At 47.1% G+C, this 20,902-nt stretch overlaps 1 protein-coding gene across 3 annotated transcripts; it reads right to left on the bottom strand.

The window, feature by feature from the left end:
* Positions 1-7,377: 7,377 nt before the first annotated feature.
* RPS10 (ribosomal protein S10) lies at positions 7,378-16,270 on the bottom strand. 3 transcript variants are annotated; one of them, XM_033216835.1, is made up of 6 exons: positions 16,165-16,270; positions 15,209-15,358; positions 14,858-15,029; positions 11,336-11,413; positions 8,040-8,095; positions 7,378-7,471 (listed from the first exon to the last, which is right to left on the bottom strand). In XM_033216835.1, the coding sequence occupies exons 2-6, from the start codon at positions 15,356-15,358 to the stop codon at positions 7,430-7,432; spliced, it is 498 nt and encodes a 165-aa protein (XP_033072726.1). In that variant the 5' UTR covers positions 16,165-16,270; the 3' UTR covers positions 7,378-7,429. The 3 variants fall into 3 exon arrangements, with proteins under 3 accessions (XP_033072726.1, XP_033072727.1, XP_033072728.1); XM_033216836.1 differs by having other exon boundaries at positions 15,929-16,174; XM_033216837.1 differs by lacking the exon at positions 16,165-16,270 and adding an exon at positions 16,007-16,143.
* Between the last annotated feature and the right edge of the window lie 4,632 nt (positions 16,271-20,902).

A 20,902-nucleotide genomic window follows, 5' to 3' on the forward strand; every position in this document is an offset into this window, starting at 1 on the left:
GCCTCGCTGTGAGCACCAGGCCAGCTTCAAACATGCCAAGGCCTAGCTGTAAGGATCAGGTCAGTTCCTGACATTAGGGGCTGCTTTTCTCTTTCTCAGGGGTATGAGTTACATGGTTGTATCCATCATCCAAGAGTAGAGTTAATATTTTTGTATTTCAATGTCAATTTGACTTAAAAATGCCTATATAAAAAATAAATAAACAGGCCGGGCGCGGTGGCTCACGCCTGTAATCCCAGCACTTAGGGAGGCCGAGGTGGGCAGATCACTTGCGGTCAGGAGTTTGAGACCAGCCTGGCCAACATGGTGAAACCCCGTCTCTACTAAAAGTACAAAAATTAGCTGGGTGTGTTGGCAGGCACCTGTAATCCCAGCTACTCAGGAGACTGAGGCAGAAGAATTGTTCAAACCAAGCGGGTGGAGTTTGCAGTGAGCTGAGATTGTGCCATTGCACTCCAGCCTGGGTGACAGAGTGAGACTCTGTCTCAAAAAAAAAAAAAAGAAGGAAAAAAATAGAAAAAAAGAAAAAGAATAAACAAACTGTGGGCTGGATGTGATGGCTCATGTTTGTAATTCCAGCACTTTGGGAGGCCAAGGTGGGTGGATCACTTGAGGCCAGGAGTTCGAGAGCAGCCTGGCCAACACAGTGAAACCCCATCTCTACTAAAAATACAAAAATTAACTGGGTGTGATAGCAGGTGCCTGTAATCCCAGCTACTCAGAAACTGAGGCAGGAGAATCACTTGAACCCAGGAGGAGAAAGTTGCAGTGAGCTGAGATCGCATCACTGAACTACAGCAAGACTTCATCTCAAACAAACAAAAAACCCTGTAATACATCCATGTAACAGAATACTACTCAGCAATAAATAGGAACAAACTACTGATGCATGATGCATGCAACATAATGGATGAATCCCTTAACAGCATGCTGAGCAACAGAAGCCAATCCCAAGAGTACATACAATATGATTCCACTTATCTGACATTCTAGAAAAGGCAAAATTATACTAAAGACCAAGAAGAGTGTTTGCCAGGGGGTTGACCACAAAGGGGCAGCATGTGGAAACACTTTTTAGGGTGATGGAAAAGCTCCATTGTTTCACTGTGATGTATATCTTTTTATCAAAACTCAGAACTCTTATATCTAAAAAGTGAATTTTGGCCAGATGTGATGGCTTGTGCCTGTAATCCCAGCACTTTGGGAGGCTGAGGTGGGAAGATCACTTGAGCCCAGCAGTTTGAGACCAGCTAGGCAACATAGGGAGGCCCTATCTCTACAAAAATAAAAATAAAATATTAGCCAGGCATGGTGGTGCAACCTGTGGTCCCAACTACTTGGGAGGCTGAGGTGGGAGGATCACTTGGGCCTGGGAGGTAGAAGCTGCAGTGAGCCATGATGGTGCCATTGCACTCCCGCCTGGATGACAGAGTGAGACTTGTCTCGAGAAAACGAAGTGAATTTTACTGTATGTAAATTGTACCTCAATAAACCTGACTTAAAATAATAATCAAATTAGGGGTGGGGAGTGGGCATTGGTCAGTTGACTGTTCAGCCTCCCAGTGTACTTTTTGCACATTAATAAATGGATGCCCCCAGATGCTCAAACTGACCTTCTGCTTTTCACACACTTAAATAAACTAGAACTTAAATAAACTATTTGCTTTGACATTTCTTGCAGATACTCTTCAGAATTTCTTACTCTCATTTGATTTGTAACTTTCATAAATTTTGCCCCATTTTGAGGCCTCCTTAATTCCCTCAGCTTGGGTATCCTCTCTCATTTAATATTTCTTCATTTTTAAAGATGCCCTTTTCCTCACAATGGGCTCTTTGATATGTCAGTAAACCATGCAGGGCTTATTTTTCAAGTGGCTGTTCTCTTGGTCTGGTGCCATGCATTTATCACGGGCTTCCAATAAAGCACTCTTCAATAGAAATGGGCTCCCTGCTTTCTATGGGCTGTAACTTTTTAAACAATTCCTTTCATTCCCCCGCTACTGCCCTCATTCTGTCCTAGTTTCCCTTTCAAAAACTGAGCAATCAAATGATGGATTTTGTCCCCTCCCTTTCCTGGTAGCAGCCTGAATGTGTATTGTAGTCACCACTGACCAAGTGGCTTACCCATGAGCACTCGCTGCCCCAGTGTGGTCACGGTGCAGACCCAGTCCAGCCTACGGTATTCCGCAGTGTGGGGTCGAGTACTTCCCAAGCATCCAGCATTCTTGGTTGTGTCAGTCCTCCCCTCCATATTACTTTTAAGTTTTATTTATAATTGTATATGTTTATGGGGTACAATGTGATGTACATATTGTGGAATGATCAAATTAGGCTGATTAGCATGTCCATCCCCTCAAATATTTATCATTTCTTTGTGGTAAGGACATGTAAAAACCTCTCTTTTAGCTATTTTGAAGTATACAATACAGTATTATTAACAAGAGTCACTGTGCTATGCAATCGAACACCAAAACTTATTCCTATTAACTAAAACTTTGTACGCGCTGACCAACATCTCCCCTTTCCCTGACCACTGTCCGCCTCCCACCTTCGTATTGTTCATTGGCTCATGATCACCTGTGGGATAAAATTCAAACTCTTCATGCCTACTAGAATGGCTAAAATGAAAAGGCTGTCCAGACCAGGTGTTGGTGAAGATGAGAAGCAACTGAAACGCACACACTGCTAGAGGGAGTGTAGAATGATGCTGCTACTTTGGAAAGCAGTTTGGCAGTTCCTCTAAGCATTAACCATAGAGTTACCTCATGACCCAGCAACTTCACTCCTAGGTATATAACTAGGAGAACTGAAAACACATGTCATCACAAAAGCTTGTACACAAATGTTCACATTAGTCACAATAGCCAAGAACTGGAAACAAACAACCAAAATGCCCAAGTACAAGTAAATGGATAAGCAAATCATGGTATAGCCACACAATGGGATGCTGCCCAGCACTAAGGAGGAACCACTGATACACGCAGCACTGATGAATCTCAAAACAATTATGCCAAAAGATGTTGGACTAAAAAGAATGCATACTGTATGACTCCATTTATATAAAACTCTAGAAAATGCAAACTATCCTAACAATGCCTAGCCTCAATGGGCCCACCCATGCCAGGTACCAGGTAGGGAGCGTTCTAGTGAGCCCTCATGTCTACAGGGGTACCTCCTCAAAAACAAGTATCTTATGGGATCTTTATTATTTATTTATTTATTTATTTTTTTGAGACAGAGTTTCGCTCTATGGCCCAGGCTGGAGTGCAGTGGCATGATCTTGGTTCACTGCAACCTCCGCCTCCTGGGTCCAAGTGATTCTCCTGACTCAGCCTCCTGAGTAGCTGGGATTACAGGCACACACCACCATGTCCGGCTAATTTTTTCTATTTTTAGTAGAGACAGGGTTTCACCAGGCTGGCCAGGCTGGTCTCGAACTCCTGACCTCGTGATCCGACCACCTCAGTCTCCCAAAGTGCTGGGACTTTTTTTTTTTTTTATTTTTTATTTTTAGCAAAGATGGGGTTTCACCATGTTGGTCAGGCTGGTCTTGAACTCCTGACCTCTTGTTCTGCCTGCCTCAGCCTCCCAAAGGGCTGGGATTACAGGTGTGAGCCACTGCACCTGGCCTCTTAGGGAATTTTTTTTTTTTTTACCAGACAGAGTCTTGCTCTGTTGCCCAGGCTGGAGTACAACGGCACGATCTTGGCTCATTGCAACCTCCGCCTCCCGAGTTCAAGCGATTCCCCTGACTTAGCTTCCCGAGTAGCTAGGAGTACATGCATGCACCACCACGCCTGGCTAATTTTGTGTTTTTGGTAGAGACCAAGTTTCTCCATGTTGGTTAGGATGATCTCAAACTCCCGACCTCAGGTGATCCATTCGCCTCGGCCTCCCAAAGTGTTGGGATTACAGGCGTGAGCCACCACACCCAGCCTCTTAGGGGATCTTTTAAGCTACTCTATCTTGCCTCCAAGCATCTAACATGCCTACATGATAGCTGCTTCCTGGTCTGTTTATTAATCAAAACAGAAGTGGTGCTTCAAAAGAGTCACTGAGACTTAAAGCTGTTGTTGGCACTGGCTGCAAGGGGATTCTGTTTTTCAGGGAAGGGGATTTGTGTCCCTATCAGGAAGTTTATGTTAAGTTAGGAAAATGTATCTTCAGCCATCAGCTTCCAAAAATCCCTTAAAAAACCCTTTGGTAGTTAGTAGTAGTGGTGGTCGGGATTATCTGATGAACCACTGGGCTGGTGGGTAGATTTGAGGCTAAGGTGCACCTGGAGACCAACCCTGGAAGATGGGTTAAACCTCTTCAAAGCTTTTCCCGAGTGATGGCTGGGCCCATGCAGCCAACTAGGTGGGCCTCTCCCTGTCCCTTGTAACCCACCTTCTCCAAGTGACCTCCTCAGGCACCTGTAGTGGGACTTAAAATGTTCCTTTTTAGCTTTGCTTGAAAAAATAAAAGAACTTTTTTGACATCAACCATTTTCATAACCTGACACCACCTGATATTTTTATTTTCCAATAAAACTTTTTCAAGATGTCCTGACTAGTCTCACCTCTCCCCTGCCCCGCAACTCACCTCTGGGCCACTTCAGCCTTCATTCATCTCCCTTGCCCTACACGTCCTTAGAATTCAGTCTGGATGCGATTTACCACTTACAGAATAGTTGTTCTGGACCCTTAATGTATAGCTTTGGTTTTGTTTTCCCAACTCGACTGTCAGGTGCTTAAGGGCAAATTTTGAGCCTTGTGTCTCAGAGCTCTTATTCACAATGATCCTTGAGCAGCTAATGAATGATTATTGATTGGAAGGGCTGTTTTCATCTACCAAGGTAGGGACAGAGCTGGCAGGCACCAAGATCCACTTCTACCTGCATGTTTTTATTCACATGCTCTTTTCTAGATTCCTCGGGTTTCCCCAGAGTCCATGGGTGATCTTGGAGTATGTATTATGAAACTAATTTGAATCACGAGGAAAGAAGTTGGCAAAGAGCCCTAGCTGAAAAAGTAACATTTTGGGGCCAGAAAATCACTAAGGTCGTAGAGGAAACCTATTCACTAGCTGGCCTCAGTGGGAAACAGAAAGGCAGGAGCTCCTAACATTTCACAGTGGAATCCAGGTTAAACAATCACAAAGCGTGTGAACATGGGCAAACCACTTGACATCACTCGAGCCAGCAGAAAAATTGGATAAAAAGCAATCTTTGAAACGAGCCAAGGCCGTGCTGAAACGAGCTTCCCCAAACACTGCTTCTTTCTGCCAAAGCAAGCTTCTATTTTATTGGTGGCTCAGATTCCAAAGTTCACTTCCCAGGACTAACAGTTAAGTGCATATTTGGAGTTGCCATCAGCTGCCACCTCGTGGTCTACATTACAACTGCCTATCAATACTGAAGGTGGTTTAGAATTCTCATCTGTGTAGTTTAGAATTGTCACAAATCTCATTTGACCAATTTTTTTTTTTTTTTTTTTGAGATTGGGTCTCAATGGATGGTTTCAACTCCTGGGCTCAAGTGATCCTTCTACCTCAGGCTCCTGAGTAGCTGGGACTACAGGTGTGTGCCACAGTGCTCAGCTTCATGAGATCAGTGATATTGAGTCTTACTCTGTCGCCTAGGCTGGAGTGCAGTGGCACAATCTCAGCTCACGGCAACCTCTACCTCCTGGGCTCAAACAATCCTCCTGACTCAGCCTTCCAAGTAGCTGGAACTACAGGTGAGCACAACAACCATGCGTGGCTGATTTTTGTATTTTTTTTGTGGAGATGGGGTTTCACTGCTACCCATGCCAGTCTTGAACTCCTGGACTCAAGTGATCCACCCATCTTGCCCTCCCAAAGTGCTGGGATTAAAGGTGTGAACCACAATGCCGGGCCCCATTTAACCAATTATTGTCCATTTCTATACAATGCTTAGACCACGGTACTCCACAAATATGATTCCTAAGTTCCCAAAACCCTTAAGATGCACTTCCAATTAGCTACTGGTTTTTCTGGCTGAAACAACATTACCTTGGGCCTATCTGGAGTCACTGGTTGGTTCAGAGCTGTTATCTCAAATGCTTTAACCACCTCCATCCCAGTAACTCATATTTACTGCAGATAGTCATGGTGACTGATCTGCAAGCCAAGGTTGGTGTCCTGCTCAGCAAGTCTGCAGGATTGTCTCAGCTCTCACTGGGCTATGCCAAGTTTCCCTTCTGGCATTGTGTCAGGTATACAGTATATTTGCAGTCCCTTTTCTGCATCCATGCTGAGATCACACTTGATCAACAGAAAACTGTATACACATCTCCAGTCCATTTAGTCATGCCATGACGGATCACCACTCAGAGACCAAGGAAAACTACAACTCTTATTCCTTCCTTAAAGGAACCCTGGACAGCAAAGCTCCTACTGCCCAGTATTTATTCCAATTATGTTAAGACATAAAAATGTTGGTCAGGCACGGCGGCTCACGCCTGTAATCCCAGCACTATGGAAGCCCTAGGTGGGCATTTCACCTGAGGTCAGGAGTTTGAGACCAGCCTGACCAACACGCAGAAACCCCATCTGTACTAAAAATGTACATCTGTACTAAAAATTAGCTGGGCATGGTGGCAGAAGCCTGTAATCCCAGTTACTCGGAAGGTTGAGAGAGAAGTGCTTGACCTGGGAGGCCGAGGTTGCAATGAGCTGAGATTGCGCCACTGCACTCCAGCCTGGGCGACAAGAGCTAGATCCTGTCTCAAAAAAAAAAGTTTTCGGATGAGTTTCAAATGTTTTGGTCCTTGAGACAGGGTCTTACTATGTTTCTCAGGCTAGTCTCAAACTCCTAGCCTCGAGCAATCCTGCCTCAGGCTCCTGAGTAGCTGGGACTACAGGCCTTAGTCACTGTGAACAATGGTTTTTGTGCATTGTTTTCTCCCTTGATTCTTGTCAACAAATGCCGAGCCTTGAAGACTTATATTAGTAATGTTGCCCTAAACACCATTCCTGTGCTTCTTCCCCATAAATTGAAGGATAACCATTTCCTTGGTTACCTTTCATCCTCCCTCCCCAGCACTTCTTATAGTTCCCGACAGCAGGCACAAATCACAACTCCAAAGCAACCAGCAACTTTCCCACCACACAGAGCTGAGGCAGCATGGCTGGTTGGGAGAAGGGACCCAGTTTTCCAACTGCCTCCAAGGTGCAGCACCATATGGGACACCACTGTGCAGGGAGGCGCTGGCTAGAGAAAGCAGGGCACACGCCAAAGCCAAGGACAGCAGCAGCCGGTGTCACCCAGGACAATGACAACTCCCCAAGCCAAGCTAGTACTGCCCCATTTACACTCTGACCCTTAAACCATTCCTGTTCAGGCTGCACAAGGCAAACAAAATGGACACAAGATTAAGGTTTTTTGGCTGTAAATTTATTCAATGCAAAATAATACTCTTCAATTTTACTGAGGTGGCTGACCACGTCCACGACCAAATCCGCCTCTCTGTAAGAGAAAGCACATCACATCAGCATGAGCAGCACTCTGGTTCGACCTTGTGGTTTTGCTAACTTTCAGGCCTCATTATAACTCCAGAGGCCCCCAAATGTGAACAGCTGGGAGAGAGCTGAGTACAGGCTGTAAATCCCAGCACTGCCCCTTACTGGATGTGGGGCGATATTCTACGTCTAGGCCCATTTCCTTGGTAGCTGTAATCACCTCTATTTTATAGATGGGGAAACATCATATGAAAAAAGATGGAGAATTTGATTTCATACCATCTTGGTTCTTAAGCCCACTCACCTTCCAGTGTTTAGTTCAATGTCAAGCATCAACGAAACAGAAAATAACAGCAGGCCACATGTACTGATTTCTGAGACTCATTTCAGTAATTTATATATTTACAAAAGTTTGCATGCTACATCTCAACGTAAAATTTGGAATTTGGAAAAAAATGGGAGGAGGGAACTGGTTGACAGGACCATACTATACGACATCCCCACAACTTGCAGAGCAACCAGACTGAGGCCAGAACAAATGACGGCTCATGGAAAACAAATAGGAAGATACTCACAAACTGGAATTCGGTTGCTGACCCAGCCCCAGCCTCGGCTTTCTTGTCGGCACCAGCTAGAAAGTGAAACATCGATTCAGAATCATCATATTATCCAATCTACTATAGAACAAGGGAAGACAACTCACCAACTCCAATCTTGCAGGAAAAGCCATGCACCACCCCATTAAATATAAGCAAATGACACCAGTGGTGGGGAACACCTTCACAGCCACCTTTGCCTCTCCTGGGGTGTCCTTCTCAACCTTCCAATACTCACAGCCCAAACTACAAATCCTCCCGAAGAATTCCCACTTCCGATCACACTGACTGACTTACCCACTTCAGAGCAGCATCTAGATAACAAAGGGAGCGTAATTAGGGAAGAACTAACATGGAAAGGGGCAAGGGCCCACAAAAGCCTTAATTACCATGGGAGAAAAGCAGACAAGATGCTGCCCTGTCCTATATCCCAGTCACAGTTCAAATGGAGACGTGCGAAATTCACCAGTTTTCTTTTACTTATTTGAGACAGGGTCTTACTCTGTCGCCCAGGGTGGAGTACAGTGGCACGATCTCAGCTCACTACAACCTCTGCCTCATGGGCTCAAGCGATCCTCCCACCTCAGCTGGGACTATAGGCAGCTAATTTTTATATTTTTTGTTTGTTTGTTTGAGACAGAATTTCGCTCTTGTTGCCCAGGCTAGAGTGCAATGGTGCGATCTCGGCTCACTGCAACCTCCACCTCCCAGGTTCAAGTGATTCTCCTGCCTCAGCCTCCTGAGTAGCTGGGATTTACAGGCACGCGCCACCATGCATGGCTAATTTTTTTGTATTTTTAGTAGAGACGGGGTTTCTCCATGTTAGTTTCTCCAGGTTTGTCTCAAACTCCCAACCTCAGGTGATCCGCCCGCCACAGCCTCCCAAAGTGTTGGGATTACAGGCATGAGCCAACCACGTCCGGCCCTAATTTTTATATTTTTTGTAGAGATGGGTTCAGCCATGTTGCCCAGGCTGGTTTCAAACTCCTGAGCTCAAGTGATCTGCCTGCCTCGGCCTCCCAAAGTGCTGGAATTACAGGTGTGAGGCACTGCATCCAGCCAATTACAAAGACTTAAGGAAAAAAAGAAGGTAAAATATTTCAATACTGTTTATACTGATTACATGTTAAATTAACACTTTTAGATATTTTAAAACTCGATTTATTTATTTATTTATATTTATTTGTTTTGGAGATGAACGCTCGCTGTCATTCCTTTATTTATTTATTTATTTTGGAGATGAACGCTCGCTGTTGTTCCTGTGGCTGGAGTACAGTGGTGCCATCTCAGCTCACTGCAACCTCCACCCCTGGGGTTCAAGCAATTCTCCTGCCTCAGCCCCCCGAGTAGCTGGGATTACATGTGCATACCACCACGCCTGGCTAATTTTTTGGATTTTAAGGAGAAATGGGGTTTCACCATGTTGCCTAGGCTGGTCTCGAACTCCTGACCTCAGGCGATCTGCCCATCTCAGCCTCCCAAAGTGCTGGGATTACAGGCGTGAGCCACCGCGCCTGGCCCTGATTTGAGTTGGGGGGTCTCACTCTGTCGCCCAGGCTGGAGTGTAGCAACAAGATCATAGCTCACTGTATCTCAAACTCCTAGGCTCAAAACAATCCTCTTGCTTTGGCTTTCCAAGTAGCTAGGACTACAGGCACATATCACCATTCCCAGCTCACTTCTACACATATTTGATTAAATAAAAGACATCAGTAATCAAATAACCCGTTTCCACTTGCCTTTTCAAGTGTGGCTACCAGGAAATTTTGTATTAGATCTATGGCTCACATTGGGCACAAGGATGGGGGAGGAAAGCAAATGCCAATAACGAATATGGTTTCAGTAATCGTTAAATTTCTTTTTTTTTTTTTGAGACAGGGTCTTGTTCTGTTGCCCAGGGTAGAGTGCAGTGGCATGATCTCGGCTCACTGCAACCTCCGCCTCCCAGATTCAAGCAATTCTCCTGCCTCAGCCTCCCGAGTAGCTGAGATTATTACAGGCAGGCACATACCACCACGCCGGGCTAATTTTTTAAAGTAGAGATGGGGTTTCACCACACTGGCCAGGCTGATCTCGAACTCCTGACCTCAACTGATCCACCTGCCTCGGCCTCCCAAAGTGCTGGGATTACAGGCATGAGCCACTGTGCCTGGCCCATAATCGTTAAACTTCCAGTATCACCAACTTCCTCTCAACCAAGGGCTGGAGAAATTCTTTCCTTTTACTATCCTGTATGGTACTCAGGTCAAGTGGTCACTTCTCCAAAAGATGACAGGAGGAAAGTAAGAATGGTAGGAGTTGGTAAAGACTCTTCTTGTATGCCTTGCTTTTGTATCACAATCAACAGTGAGTGACTTTAAAAACAAGTTGAATCCAACCAGGCAAGGTGGCTCATGCCTGTAAATCCCAGCATTTTGGGAGGCAGAGGCGGGCAGATCACGAGGTCAGGAGATCCAGACCATCCTGGCTAAGACGGTGAAACCCACCTCTACTAAAAATACAAAAAAAATTAGCCGGGCGTGATGGCGGGTGCCTGTAGTCCCAGTTACTCGGGAGGCTGAGGCAGAAGAATGGTGTGAACCCAGGAGGCAGAGCTTGCAGTGAGCTAAGATCATGCCACTGCACTCCAGCCTGGGCCACAGAGCAAAGACTGTCTCAAAAACAAAACAAAACAAGTTGAATCCTATTATTCCTTTGCAAAAATATTAACAAAGGCTCCTCATCTTACTGAAGTGTTTTGTTTTTGAGACAGAGTCTTGCTCTCTCATCCAGGCTGGAGTACAATGGCATGATCTTGGCTCACTGCAACCTCTGCCTCCCAGGTTTAAGCAATTCTCATGCCTCAGCCTCCTAAGCAGCTGGGACTACAGACGCCCACCACACCACCCTAATTTTTGTATTTTTAGTAGAGACAGGGTTTCATCATGTTGGCCAGGCTGGTCTCAAACTCCTGACTTCAAGTAATCTGCCTACTTCAACCCCTACCAAAGTGCTGGGATTACAGACATGAGCCACTGAGCCTGGCCTGAATTTTGTTTTTTAAAAAATTCCAGTCCCTAACTCACAAGGCTTTCTTCCTAATTCTCATCTATGAAATCACTGCATAAAGAAAGAAGCACAAAGGACTCCAGCTGTTCTGATGCTCTGCAGAATGAAACCAAGAATCTTTCCTGGTCATTTTGTCATCAAGGGCTGAGCCCCACCCAGCCAGAGCCAGCTGTAAGAATCCAGATATTTCACCCCAACACCCCAATATAGGTGATGCATTTACTCACGTGGCACAGCACTCCGTCTGTAGGTATCTCTGTCAGCTTCCCCTCTTGTGAGTCTCGCAGGTCGCTCACCCTCCAGACCTACATAAATCAAAACACACTGTGAACATAGGGCAATCTGGGAACTCTGTCCCTTAAAGCCAAGAAAACTGGCATTGCTCTCCTGTTTTCACTGAGCAACCACTTGGTTAAGATGGGTTAATGGGGACACGAGCTCCTTAAACCTATAACGTCAGCTAGAAACAATTTATTTCTCTATAGAAACTTACTGACAATCGTGGCTGCAAATCTGCGAAGAAAAAAAAAAAGGCTTCCATTTTGTTTCAACATAAAACCATTTTCCAATTATTGGACCAATCTAGACATCCAGCTATTTCTATGAACATCTGAATAGCCAAACTTTTGAACCTGACCAACGTGAAGTGGAAAACTTAGTATATGCAAATGGAAAAGGAAGCATCCTAAGCTGAAAGTCCCAACTCCAATATTAAGTACATAATCTAGGGATTACCAAGAATCCTTTAGTTCCTCCTGGGCTTCTTCACATACCTGTTAGGCTGTGGAATACATATTAAGGCGGAAACTGTATTATTATCTTTTATTTATTATTATTTTTTTTGAGACGGAATCTTGCTCTGTCACCCAGGCTGGAGTGCAGTGGCGCGATCTCGGCTCACTGCAAGCTCTGCCTCCTGGGTTTACGCCATTCTCCTGCCTCAGCCTCCCGAGTAGCTGGGACTACAGGCGCCCGCCACCGCGCCCAGCTAATTTTTTGTATTTTTAGTAGAGACGGGGTTTCACCATGTTAGCCAGGACGATCTCGATCTCCTGACCTCGTGATTTGCCCGCCTCGGCCTCCCAAAGTGCTGGGATTACAGGCTTGAGCCACCACGCCTGGCTATTATCTTTTTTTGAGAAGGAGTCTTGCTCTGTCACCCAGGTTGGAGTGCAGTGGCGCAATCTCAGCTCACTGCAACCTCTGCCTCCTGGGTTCAAGCAGTTCTCTCACCTCAGCCTCCCGAGTAGGTGGAAGTACATGCACGTGCCACCACACCCAGCTAAGTTTTGTATTTTTAGTAGAAAGGGGCTTTCAATCTGTTGGCCAGGCTGGTCTCCAACTCCTGACCTCAAGTGATCCGCCTGCCTTGGCCTCCCAAAGTGCTGGGATTATAGGCGTGAGCCACCATGCCCAAGCTACTTTTTTTTTTTTTTTGGTTGTTATCTTTAGTAGTGACAGGGTTTCACCATGTTGGACAGGCTGGTCTTGAGCTCTTGGCCTCATGTGATCCTCCCGCCTTGGCCTCCAAAAGTGCTGGGATTGCAGCTGTGAGCCACCACACCGTAAGGCACAAACTTTAAGAGCTACCTTTAAAAAATTATCATAGGCCGGTGCGGTGGCTCACGCCTGTAATCCCAGCACTTTGGGAGGCTGGGGCGGACGGATCACAAGGTCAGAAGATCAAGACCATCCTGGTTAACATGGTGAAACTCCGTCTCTACTAAAAATACAAAACAATTAGGTGACAGGCGCTTGTAGTCCCAGCTACTCAGGAGGCTGAGGCAGAAGAATGGCGTGAACCCGGGAAACGGAGCTTGCAGTGAGCCAAGATTGCGCCACAGCATTCCTGCCTGGGCGACAGAGTGAGACTCTGTCTCAAAAAACAAACAAAAAAAAAAAAAAAAAAAAAAATCATAAATGGCCAGGCATAGTGGCTGACGCCTGTAATCCCAGCACTTTGGGAGGCCAAGGCAGGTGATCACTTGAGGCCAGGAGTTTAAGAACAGCCTGGCCAACATGGTAAAACCCTGTCTCTACTAAAATTACAAAAATTAGCCAGGTGTGGTGATGCACGCCTGTGATCCCAGCTACTCAGGAAGCTGAGGCAGGAGAATCACCTGAACCTGAGAGGCAGAGGTTACAGTAAATTGGGATCGCGCCACTGCACTCCAGCCTGGGTGACAGAATATAAACCAACAAACAAACACAATAAGTAACAGTTTAATCAAGTATTTTCTCTACCCAGTTACTTGGAACTTACCCGGAGTCCGTATGATTAATGTGAACTATGTCTCTTTTTTTTCGAGACAGGGTCTTGCTCTGTTGCTCAGGGTGAGTGCCAACGGCCAATCACAGCTCAATGCAGCCTGGAGTGCCTGGGCTCAACCACAGGTGCGCACCACCATGCCTGGCTAATTTATTTTTTTTTTGAGACCAGGTCTCACTATACTGCCCTAGCTGGTCTCAAACTCCTGGACTCAAGTAGTCCTCCTGCCTTGGCCTCCCAAAGTGCTGGGATTACAGGAATGAGCCACTGCACTTGGGCAGAATGAACTGCTTTCAAAGCACAAATAAATCATGTAATGAGTGGCAAAAATAAATGTCAGGCCCAACTAAATCAGAATATATCAAGCACAGATAGGCACTGGTATTTTTTTCCCCCAGAAGAGTCCAAGATGTAGTAGAGAACTCTTGCTAAAAAGACGTATTATGGGCTGGACACGGTGGCTAACTCCTGTAATCCCAGCACTTTGGGAGGCTGAGGTGGGTGGATCACCCGAGGTCAGGAGTTTGAGCCCAGCCTGGCCAACAGAGTGAAATCCCATCTCCACTAAAAATCCAAAAATTAGCTGGGCATAGTTCTGGACGCCTATAATCCCAGTCTCAGGAGGCTGAGACAGCAGAATTGCTTGAACCTGGGAGGTGGAGGTTGCAGTAAGCCGAGATCGCACCACTGCACTCCAGCCTCGGCAACAGATGTCTACCTGATCACCAGAATCCCTTAGGGAACTTTCCTAACAAATTCCTAAGCTCCATAAAGTAACTCTCCAGGGGAACCTGGACCCTCTGATGATCACGTTTAGGAATCTGTGCATTTTGTCACTCCATCCTATGCTCTCTGCAGCTCCTACAGTTTCGTAACAAAGAACCATAACCTAGACAAAATACAGGCCAGGCACGGTGGCTTACCACTGCACTCCAGGCTGGGCAACAGAGCAAGACTCCGTCTCAAAAAAAAAAAAAAAAGCAACTGTAAGCCAGCAATGATCTTAAGAATCAAAAGATAATTCTCCTCGCACCACATATGCGTGCATATCCTTTCACGTCGTGGTATACACCATCCGTTCTCCACTCCACTGTTTCTAATTTTTTCCCCTGCTGGCAAGAAAACTACAAAACTCTTTTGGTTCTTTCAAGGTGGTAAATGGCTTTGCTTTGGACTTCTTGGGAAGAGTACAACACACTCTGCTGGAAAAGTTACTCAATTTTCTATACCACATGTGTCTGGATGTTGGTATGGGTGTGGGTGAAGAAAGCGACAGACTATCTGTGCATCTCATGGATGGCCTGAAGAACTGAGTCTAGTTCTATTCCAAGTCCCAAGCCGCCAGACAAAGGTTCTAGCACTTGACCAAATGCCTGCAGGCCAGAGCCCTCTAAAGCTGACAACAGCTAAGAATGCTTCTGTCCCTTACACAAAAGAAACTATCGTCAAATAGCTGAAGGCATTTATTTGGGCACCATACCTTTAGGCCGAGGCCTGCCAGTCTCTGGACGGCTACGGCGTAGGGTGGCAGGCACAATCTCCGGGGGCAGATGAAGGTAATCACGGAGATACTGGATACCCTCATTGGTAAGGTACCAGTAGAAATGTCTCCAGGCAAACTGTTCCTTCACGTAGCCTCGGGACTTGAGAGACTGTAAGGCAACAAACTTACTGTTAAGGCATAAGTAGACACTTGGATCATCAAGTCTCCAGTCCCAGCCCTTCAAGTTAGAAAGCAGCCCCGGCAGTCCTGACCTCCCCTTTGGAACTTGCCTTGAACGTTAGGGGAAGATCCTCCATCCCAACCCAGTCTTCCTCCTCACCCTCCTACCTGCATGGCCTTCATGACATGAAGGTTGGGCACATTCTTGTCTGCCAGCTCCGGGTGCTTAGGCATGTGGACATCCTTCTTGGCCACCATGACTCCCTCCTTAAAAAGGAGTTCGTAAATGGCAATCCGGTTCTTCTTAGGCATCAACATCTGCAAGAAGGAGATGACTGTCAAGAGCACTTCTGAGTAACGAGGCCGGGGTCCAGTAATCAAGTTCGTGACCCTAAAGTGACCCACACAAAACCTTAGACAACACGCCGGTGGGAAGACTCAGCTTCACAAAACAGATTCGGCAGAGGCCAGTTCCGTCCCTCCCCATCCCCAAAAACAATTCAGGTGGAAAAGCTGCCAGTATGTTAAAACCAGCATAGTGGTGCACATTCGAGCCAAACTTCCTTAAGTTATCACAATTACAAAGGTCAATGGCGGGTGAGAGGAGCAGACCCTGTATTATCAGGGGCAGCTAGAAGCCGTCAGCGACTGTACCCTGCGCGGAATCGCGCGGCTGTACCATAAGGTACACAGGGAAGGCCTGGAGGAGTAAAGGCCCCGCTTCTTGAAGGCGGCAGACCCCAAACCGAAGGACTAAGGCCTTCGCACCCTCGTTTCCTACCACACCTCCCCCAAAGTAGAGCTCCAGTGCCAGGCAAGGAGGCGGTCGGGGGAGTCCTGTCCCCAAGGGAAAAGCGTGTTGGCGGGACACTGTCTCCCTAGTCTCACCTGGCAGGTCTCCGCCACGCACTGCCTTCATCCTCCCCCTCTCCCTCGGACAATCTTCGCCTACCAGCGGCCCCCTACCTCATAAAATAAGCCTCCAGCCCCTGTCGCTACTCAGAAATGGGTATGTGGGGAGTGGGAGAGAGGCCCCCTGCCCGCATTCTGTGGAGGAGCAGCCGCTAAGGCGGCAAGATGGCCCGGATGGGAGCCGATGGAACTCCAACTCCACAGAAACTCACCTCCTCAGCTGCAGGGTCCGGGGCCGGGGCTGGAAAGGAAGGAGCATGCGCGGTGCTGCGTCTCTTCCGGGCTGGCGTGGGCCCGCCCCCCGCCAGGACCCGCGCGGAGCCTGGGGTGGCCTCGGCGGTGCCTGAAGGACTGGTGGATCTGACTGCAGAGCTCGACCGCCTGAGGGACGCACGCACACACTAGGAAACCGCCGCCGGAAACTTCTGAGCTTGCGTGCTTTATCAGTACAGGGTCACCTATTTTGGGCCGTCGTTTTAGAAACGCTTCTTCTCTTTTTCCCCGCCCAAAATTTATTATGCAAGTGATATATGCTCTTGGAGCAAGAAAAGAGAGAGAACATACAAATCAGATGACAATAAAAGACTAAAAAGGTAATCCCATCAGCCAAAGAGAATCACTATTAACATTGTGGTATACATTTTTCCAAACTCATATGCACTCACACAAGTAGACTTTTTTTTTTTTTTTAAATAAAAAAACAGAGGCCGGGCGCGGTGGCTCACGTCTATAATCCCAGCACTTTGGGAGGCCGAGGCGGGCAGATCATAAGGTCAGGAGTTTGAGACCAGCTTGGCCAATATGGTGAAACCCTGTCTCTACTAAAAATACACAAAAATTTAGCGGCAGGAGCCTGTAGTCCCAGCTACTCGGGAGGCTGAGGCAGGAGAATCGCTTGAACCCGGGAGGTGGAGGTTGCAATGAGCCGAGATCATGCCACTGCACTCCAGCCTGGTCGACAGTGAGACTCCGTCTCAAAAAAAAAAAAAAAGTTGACTCAGCATTTTGGGAGGGTGACGCAGGAGAATTGCTTGAGCCCAGGAGGTCCAGACCAGCCTGGACAACGGTGAGACTTAATCTCTACAAAATTTTTTTTTTTTTTAATTAACTGATTGTGGTGGTGCACGGTTGTAGCCCCAGTTATTCACGAGGCTGAAGCGGGAGGATCGCTTGAGCCCGGAAAGTGGAGGGTGCAGTGAGCCGAGTTCATGCCGCTGCAGTGCAGCCTGGGTGACAGAGAAATACCCTGGCTCTATTTTAAAAAAAAGAAACAAAAGAAAAAAGAGGCCGGGCGCGGCGGCTCAAGCCTGTAATTCCAGCACTTTGGGAGGCCGAGGCGGGCAGATCATAAGGTCAGGAGTTGAGACCAGCTTGGCCAATATGGTGAAACCCTGTCTCTACTAAAAATACAAAAATTAGCTGGGCGTAGTGGTGGGTACTTGTAATCCCAGCTACTCAGGAGGCTGAGGCAGGAGAATCGCTTGAACCCGATATGCGAGGTTGCAGTGAGCCGAGATCACTCCACTGCACTCCAGAGCTTGGGCGACAGAGCGACCCTCCGTCTAAAAAGAAAGAAAGAAAAGGAAAGTGGGGCCGGGCGCAGTGGCTCACGCCTATAATCCCAGCAATTTGGGAGCCCAAGTCGGGTGGATCACCTGAGGTCAGGCGGTCGAGACCACCCTGGCCAACATGACAAAATCCGATCTCTACTAAAAAAAAAATACAAAATTAGCCAGGCATGGTGGCAGGCGCCTGTAATCCCAGCTACTTGGGAGGCTGAGGCAAGGAGAATCTCTTGAACCTGGGAGGCGGAGGTTGCAGTGAGTTGAGATTGCACCGTTGCACTCCAGCCTGGGCGACAAGAGCGAAACTCCGTCTCAAAAAAAAAAGAAAGAAAGAAAGAAAAGAAAAGTGGACCTGGCACGGTGGCTCAGACCTGTAATCCCAGAATTTTGGGAGGACGAGGTGGGCGGTTCACCTGAGGTCGGGAGTTTGAGACTAGCCTGACCAACATGGTGAAACCCCTTCTCTACTAAAAATACAAAAATTAGCTGGGCGTAGTGGTGGGTACTTGTAATCCCAGCTACTCAGGAGGCTGAGGCAGGAGAGTTCGCAGGAACCTGGAAGGCAGAGGTTGCAGTGAGTCAAGATCTCCCCACTGCACTCCAGCCTGGGTGACAGAGCAAGATTCCGTCTCAAAAAAAAAAAAAAAAAAATTAGCCGGGCGTGGTGGCGGGCGGCTGTAATCCCAGCTACTCATGAAGCTGAGTTTTGAGGATCGCTTGAGCCCGTGGGTCAAGGCTACCGTGAGCCGAGACTGCAGGACTGCACTCCAGCCTGGCCAGCCTGGGTGACAGAGCAAAACTCTGTCATTAAAAAAAAAAAAAGGCCGAGCGTAGTGGCTCACACCTGTAATCCCAGCACTTTGGGAGGCCAAGGCGGGCAGATCACGAGGTCAGGAGATCGAGACCATCCTGGCTAACACGGTGAAACCCCGCCTCTACTAAAAATAGAAAAAAAATTAGCTGGGCGTGGTGACCGGCGCCTGTAGTCCTAACTACTCAGGAGGCTGAGGCGGGAGAATGGCCTGAACCTGGGAGGCGGAGCTTGCAGTGAGCCGAGATTGCTGCCACTGCACTCCAGCCTGGGCGACAGAGCAAGACTGCGTCTCAGAGAAAAAAAAAAAAAAAAAGACGAAATAGCCAGGTAAGGTGTGCTGTGAACCTGTAGTAGTCCTAACTACTTAAGAGGCTGAGGTAGTAGGATCACTTGAGCCCAGGAGTTCGAGAGCAGCCTGGGCAACATAGCAAGACCTCCTCTCTAAAAAAAAAAAAAAAAAAAAAAAAAAAAACTCCAAGAAAGTAAAAAAAAAAAAAGGCCCAAAAGACTGAACAATAGATTTGACAAACTGACACTTGAAGAGAAAAGTCAGTGAGATTAAAGTAGAAATGAAAATATATATACAGATATACACAATGTAGTCCTGAGACTGAAAGAGAATATTTGATTGATTTATTTTTGGTTTTTTGTTAATACAGGGTGTCCTGGCCGGGCGCGGTGGCTCAAGCCTGTAATCCCAGCACTTTGGGAGGCCGAGACGGGCGGATCATGAGGTCAGGAGATCGAAACCCTCCTGGCTAACACGGTGAAACCCCGTCTCTACTAAAAATACAAAAACTAGCCGGGCGAGGTGGCGGGCGCCTGTAGTCCCAGCTACTCGGGAGGCTGAGGCAGGAGAATGGCGTAAACCCGGGAGGCGGAGCTTGCAGTGAGCTGAGATCCGGCCACTGCACTCCAGCCGGGGCGACAGAGCGAGACTCCGCCTCAAAAAAAAAAAAAATACAGGGTGTCCCTTTTTTGCCAAGGCTGGAGAGCAGTGGTGCAGTCACGACTCACTGCAGTCCCGACCTTCAAGCCATCCTCCTGCCTCAGCCTCCTGAGTAGCTTGGTCTACAGGTGCACACCACCACACCCAGCTAAAGACATGGAATATTTGAAAGAAAGGATGAGACATGAGGGATAGAGTGAGAAAGTCTACTAGATGTCTAAGTGAAGTCTTACAAGAAAATAATAGAGAAAGTAGGGAAGAAACACTGTCAGAGTATTTTCCAGAATTACTGGAAGACAATGTGAATCCTGAAAATCTGAGACAGGTCTGTGAATTTTAGAAAGTATATTTTGCCAGGGTTGAGGATGAGCCCACGATGCAGCCTCAAGAGGTCCTGATGACATGTGCCCAAGGTGGTCAGAGCACAGCTTGGTTTTATACATTTTAGGAAGACATGAGATATCAATCAACATATGTAAAATGAACATTGGTTCCATCCAGAAAGGTGAGATAACTCAAAGCAGGGAGGGGGCTTCCAGGTCACAGGTAGGTGAGAGACAAACGGTTGCATTCTTTTGAGGTTCTGATTAGCCTTTCCAAAGGAGACGAACAGATTCACATTTATCTCAGTGACCAGAGAGAGGACTTAGGTTTTGTTTGTTTGTTGTTTTGAGACAGAGTCTCACTCTGTCACCCGGGCTGAAGAGCAGTGGCACAATCTTGGCTCACTGCAAGCTCTGCCTCTGGGGTTCAAGCGATTCTCCTGCCTCAGCCTCCCAAGTAGCTGGGATTACAGGCATGTGCCACCATGCCTGGCTAATTTTTGTATTTTTAGTAGAGATGGAGTTTCACCATGTTGGCCAGGCTGGTCTCGAACTCCTGACCTTGGGTGATCCTCCCGCCTTGGCCTCCCAAAATGCTGGGGTTACAAGCATGAGCCCTTGCACCTGGCCAGAGGGATGACTTTGGGGAAGATCTTAAAAGCAGCCAGCAAGAAAAGACAGGTGTGACTGCCCACTTCCCTGTAGCAATGCTGGGATGCAGTCAACTGAAATATGGTCTCCCAGTTCTCTTCCCTTCCTAGAGCCATGGGCGATCCTGCTGCAACATCAGACCATGTCACTTCCCTGCTTAAATCCCGCTAACGACTCCCCAGCTCACTTGAAAAAATACTCAGTCCTTTTTTTTTTTTGACAGAGTCTCACTCTGTCACGCAGGCTGCAGTGCAGTGGCATGATCTCAGCTTAAGCAATTATTGTGCCTCAGCATCCCAAGTAGCTGGGATTACAGGCATGTGCCACCAAGCCCAGCTGATTTTTTTTGTGTGTGTATTTTTAGCACAGACAAGGTTTCTCCATGTTGCCTAGGCTGGTCTCAAACTCCTGAGCTCAATCGATCTTCCCACCTCGACCTCCCAAAGGGCTGGGATTACAGGCGTGAGCCACTGTGCTCGGTTGGATTCATTTTTTATGTTTACATCTTTTATCCTCCTGGAATGTTCTCTGAGGTAAAACATTTTCCCTCCAAAGGGTTAGCCATTATCTCAACACCATTTCCCCAATGAGCTCTGCTTCTATTAATCTGAAATACCACTAAATTGTTTATGAGAGATGAATTCAGTT

This window comes from Trachypithecus francoisi, unplaced genomic scaffold (assembly GCF_009764315.1).
Source record: "Trachypithecus francoisi isolate TF-2019V2 unplaced genomic scaffold, Tfra_2.0 Lachesis_group10, whole genome shotgun sequence".
In the NCBI taxonomy this organism is placed as follows: Eukaryota; Metazoa; Chordata; class Mammalia; order Primates; family Cercopithecidae; genus Trachypithecus; species Trachypithecus francoisi.

Bases quoted from the DNA above. Each gene is read 5' to 3' on its own strand.
- RPS10 (XM_033216835.1), bottom strand. From the start codon at position 15,358: ATGTTGATGCCTAAGAAGAACCGGATTGCCATTTACGAACTCCTTTTT. The intron at 15,030-15,208 runs GTAGGAGGGTGA...GTTGCCTTACAG, and splicing joins ATGTCATGAAGGCCATGCAG to TCTCTCAAGTCCCGAGGCTA. The intron at 11,414-14,857 runs GTATGGTGCCCA...TGATTTATGTAG, and splicing joins TGGCAGGCCTCGGCCTAAAG to GTCTGGAGGGTGAGCGACCT.